This window comes from Neopelma chrysocephalum, unplaced genomic scaffold (genome assembly GCF_003984885.1).
Source record: "Neopelma chrysocephalum unplaced genomic scaffold, ASM398488v2 Primary Assembly neopelma1_347, whole genome shotgun sequence".
Classification (NCBI taxonomy): Eukaryota; Metazoa; Chordata; class Aves; order Passeriformes; family Pipridae; genus Neopelma; species Neopelma chrysocephalum.
The window spans coordinates 857,341-862,483 of record NW_020898011.1 but is presented as its reverse complement, the minus strand read 5'-3'; the positions used below and the strand labels follow the sequence as shown (position 1 = coordinate 862,483).

The 5,143-nt window shown below is 41.6% G+C and overlaps 1 protein-coding gene across 1 annotated transcript in view; it reads right to left on the bottom strand.

Annotated features, from left to right (window-relative positions):
• ADAM12 (ADAM metallopeptidase domain 12) overlaps positions 1-5,143 on the bottom strand; it is a 183,426-nt gene that overhangs the window by 8,726 nt on the left and 169,557 nt on the right. The window contains exons 17-18 of the mRNA XM_027705707.1: positions 4,942-5,019; positions 2,305-2,413 (exon numbers count right to left, since the gene is read on the bottom strand). Of these exons, the coding sequence (XP_027561508.1) occupies positions 2,305-2,413; positions 4,942-5,019 (187 nt within the window). The remainder of the gene's footprint in view (positions 1-2,304; positions 2,414-4,941; positions 5,020-5,143) is intronic.

Sequence of the window (5,143 nt, the reverse complement as noted above, 5' to 3'; positions counted from 1 at the left end):
TTCTCTTCTCTTCTCTTCTCTTCTCTTCTCTTCTCTTCTCTTCTCTTTTCTCTTCTCTTGAATACCTCCATATATTCTCTCTCTCTGCACCTATGTTCAGGTCCTGACACCCACCAGATGATTGTGGATATGCAATGCCAACTGGAATTTTCTTCCTGCTGCCAGGGTGAGAGGGGGACAGAGGCTGAGAGGGAGGGAAAAGGATCAGAAATGCTGAGATCAGAGTTTGGTAACATCCAGACTTTCATGTATTCCATCCCTCAGACATAAGCAGTGATCCAGCTCCTTTATAAAGAGATTTTAGGGGTTTCATTGTGCTTTAACACCAGGCAAACAGTCTGAAATCTGCACAGCTGGGGCTCAGCCCAGATGCTGTCGAATCAAACGTGGAGGCAAGCGAGGAGCTGAAGGATCCGAGGGATGCTCTGCCTAGTGAGTGGCTGCAGACTGCTGGACTTGCTCCAGTTTGTAGAGTGCTTTAAGCTGCTTTAAGTACCTTGCTGGGACCTAAATGAGGCACAACAGTGAGATGAACCCTGCCTAGATGACTTGCAGCTGGAAGGAAGCCTCACTTTTAGGAAGAGGTGAGCGGCAGCTCTGATGTGATACGATCATTGCCTGGAGGAGAGGATGTTGTGATTCTTCAGGACTGCTGACCTGAAAAATGCACACTCCCACAGTAGGGGAAACTTCTTTAATCTCTGCTCTGGTAACCTATCATCACTGGCTCTGGCTTATCCCAGCTGATTCCCAGCCAGCTGGCTCCTATCCACTGACCTGAACTCACTGGGATGCTGGGGAACAGTCAGCACTGACTGAGATGTGGGGCTTGATGGGGACCTTACAGCACTGCAGAATTATTGAACCTTTAAGGATGGAAAAGACCTCTAATATCATCAAATCCAATCATCTAATGATAAAAATAATAAATCTCAAATAATAAACACCTCACTAAGCTAAGAGGATGTAATTTAAATTAATTCCCTTCTCTACCTAACAGTTAAATATTTAAGCCTTCTTTGTAAGAAAAATACAGTGTCAAACACATTGGTTTATTGCAAGTCAGCTGGGTAAAATCCAAGTGCCAACTGCAGAAAATTCCTCTGGAAATTTCCATTTTTTTTATTCACTGTATTATTAAATATAACATTCTCTTTGGAGAAAAATGGTGAAACTAAAACACTATATTAAACCAATGCTAAAACAATTTTCTGTTAAGCTGAAGTGTTGGCTTCCAAAACACAAAATTCAAGAATTATCAAAGCATAAAATGTTAGAAGTATCAAAGATATATATTTGTCTTCTCCAGTGACTTAGTTTTCAGGTAAGCTGAAAAAGGACTATAATGCTTTAAAGAATACCTTAAAAGGCAACATTCAACACAAATAATGACATTTATTCAGTGCCTGACCATGGTTTCTTTGCTATCATTTAAAAAAAAGAATGTTTCAATAGTGAAATCATAATGTGAAGCTTTGTCATGGAAATGACCATGGTGTCATAAATCCAGTATTGCAACTCACTGCAGCATCTGGTGTGTAGAAAAGAGAATCCATTTTGGTTTAGAATAGTATTATTCATATGAAAACAGGCATTATTTTCCATCAAGTTTTAGTTTATATATGTATATGTGAGTAGATTGCTTGTCCTGTCACATACTCAGTCATAAATCCCATAAACTTAGCAATGTGTAGAAATAATTCTTTCTGAGGTTGGCCAAAGAGAAGTAAGATACTATAACCAACGTTCTGCAGACCCAACAAGGGGAAACTGAAATACAAATTATAGAAAATAATAATTTTGCATTTATAATCTTTGCAATACCCACTCTTCATTAGGCACATAGCTAAGGGATTTCCATCCTGATACAGTCAGTGGAGAACACCAGAGCTTGGCATGTCTCAGGGTGAATCCAGGAGTACTGCAATGTTCATCTACCATGGCAACAGGATCAGCTCAAGTGTGGGAGTCGGCTCCTCATCCTCAGCTTCAGTCAATACCACTTCCTACTTACTGCAGTCAGCTACTAAACTTGACCATGTATCTTGAAAAAAAATAAAAAGAAATGCAAAGAAAAGAACCCTCCAGGACTATTCTGCCTTTAGTTATGCAAGAAAATTGATGCTCTCAGCCTGCCTTGGCTTTGCTTCCTAAATTCCCAAGCTGGTGGCAAAGCATTTGGACGAAGCCATTTGATTTACTGACTTATTTCCCGATCTCGCAAGTTCATTGCCTACAAGGTGACACTTTGTATTTCCATTCTTTGTCATGGAAACAGCAGGTAAAACCTGGATTAACACTGACCTGCCTGTCTGATGGGTCCACTGTCCACGCTGCCACCAAAGCCTGGCCTGTCACAGAACGGGGGGGCCCAGTCGGCCTCGCAGTGACAGTTCTTCTTGTTGTTGCAGACCTGCAAAACAAGACAAATGGCTGAGCACCAAAAGGATTACCCTTAACGTCTGAGAGCAGCCCTGGCTGAAAAGGGCTTCTAATCAGACAGTGACAGGAATAAAACTTGCAGAAAAAAAGATCTGTGCTGGTGTCTGGCTCTTGGCACAGCTAAGGTGGGATGGAGCAACTCAGCACCAAGAAAGAGGGATCCTAAACAACGTTATTTATTTGGCAGGTAATCGTTGGAGTTGCCCCAGCTGACAACATCAATAATATCAGGATAATCAGACACCTCTGAAGTCTTATTCTTTCTTTGCTTCCAGCAGCATTATCTGCCTTCTAACTTCTGTTAAACTAACTTCCTTCTGCCTCCACAGGAGCAGGAGTCTCCCCGTGGTGTTGAGGCTGTAAAGCTCTGTCAGCCCACTATCCTATCCTAAGGCTTGCAACTAGCCTGTGTACTGATTTTTCCACTGCTCCAAGATGAACTAGTTGTGAAACTGGGATCAGAGCTGAGGAAACCCTCAGGGAGCTTTGATATCACACCTGCACTGTCTCTAAAGATACCGTCCTCTCTGTTCTGGTGGTTTTAGTCTGAGTTAAAAAACAGTTTGCAAGACCGATCTATCAAATGCCCCCTGCAGAATAAGAGAGCTCCAGAGGGCTGGAGCCCATCACTAACATCAGCCTGTTCCCACTGCACGGAGCAGACGGAGCCAGTAGAGTCGTGGATTTTTCCTCAGGAGGTCCCACAGTCCAAATGCTTCTTATTTCATTTTGCTACCACCCAAGGAGTGGCTGTGTGGTTAATACAGAGGGTAAAGTTCTGTGCTGAATTGACAGAATACACAGAATCATGGAATTGTTTAGGTTGGAAAAGCCCTCTAAGATCACTGAGTCCCATCATTAACCACTAACCCATGTCCCCAAGGGCCACATCCACACAGCTTTTAAATGCCTCCAGGGATGGGGACTCCACCGCTGCACTGGGCAGCTCTGCCAGGGCTGGACAACCCTTTTGGTGAAGAAATTTTCCCCAATATCCAATCTAAACCTCACTGACACAGCTTCAGGCTGTTTCCCCCTGTCCCTTGTTCCCTGGGAGCAAAGCCTGACTTTCCCCCCTGGCTCCCCTCTCCTGTCAGGGAGTTGCAGAGCCAGAAGGTCCCCCCTGAGCCTCCTTTTCTCCAGGCTGAACCCCCCCAGCTCCCTCAGCCACTCCTGGTGCGCCAGACCCTTCCCCAGCTCTGTTCCCATCTCCGGACATGCTCCTAAAACTGAACACTGAGATGTCACAGTCACCTGTAGATGCTCAAATTGACTTTAAAATGAAGTTTTTTGGCTTAAGGCTCATTGTTAATATGGCCCTCAATTCTGTGCTAACCCTGATCATCTCTGATCCACCATTACCATGGAGAACCCACAGCACAGATTCATAAATGGGTTTCTCAGTAAGACACAAATCAGTTCCCAGGAGTTTGGGTTATTCTGAATATGCATTTTTCTGGCCAGGTCAGCTGGCAGGCTCTCAGAAACACTATCCTGGCTGTGTCTGCAGAGTAATGAAATATCATTCACAGACCCCAGACTGGCTGTGGTCATGTAAAATTAAAAAATAAATGATTTACTTTTCAAAGACAAGAAGATAATTAAAATTATACTTTGTTAAGCTTTTTTTTTTTTTTAAAATTAAAGCACTACAGGAGTTCTCATTTAAAATTCCACAAGGTCATTTTTTGCCACTCAGGAGGCACCAGAGAGTTTCCACTGCACAGATTTAAAGATGCCAATCCAAGCTGCTGCTCATTTGAGCTCAATGATAACAGGCAGCACCATCAACACTGCTCAGTTTGTCAAATTCAGAGGGATAAAACAGGTTAAAGGAAATTCAGATTCTTTCTCAAGAGAGGACAGTGAATTTCTATGGTTCTTTAATGTGGTTACCACAGCTTTTCACAGAAACAAACAGCTCATCAGCAAATCAAGGTTAATAAGGCATAGCTTGACATAATTAACATTATCATAATATAAATTGGGTTTCAAAACACTGATATTATTAAATGATATCATCAGATTTTTCATCCTGCACCACTTTCATGCCATGAAACTCATCAACAAGGTTTCCCTTTATTTTCATACTTTTGGAAATGCTTTTTCATCTGCCCCTCAATTCAAATGATTCAAATGCTCAATTCAAAAATTTTAATTTCTTTGTATCTATGGAGAAACTGGGTTTTTTAACTATTAATGGGAATTCTTCATGATGAAAGGTTAGACTTAAAATTGCTTAGAAGATGACAAAATTCCTTTGTACCACAGACTGTTAATTAAGGACAAGATAATTGCTGCCTGATAAATATTTCTTTGTCAAATAAAAATAATTTCAGATAAGGGACAGTAAAAACGCAAATACATAATAAAAAATTACTGCACTGACTTTGACTTATCTATTACAAACAATGGTAGATCCCAAAGCTATAACATAAAGTGAATTCTTGTCCAATGGTTATTGACTGATTATAAAAACAGTGTTTTTATAATGCTTACTCCACGTCCATGGCACTTTGTTGCACATTTGTGGACCCCAAAAACACTCGTGTTCTGGCACCGGCGATTGAGGCAAATCTGCAAAATAAGGGAAAAGGGTTTTAACAGGGCTGGTGCTTCCAAGGCTTCCTGTCCCTCTCTGCTCACCCTTCAAGGCTTCTTTAGCAGTCAAAGATTTCCCAGTACTCATATATATATATAT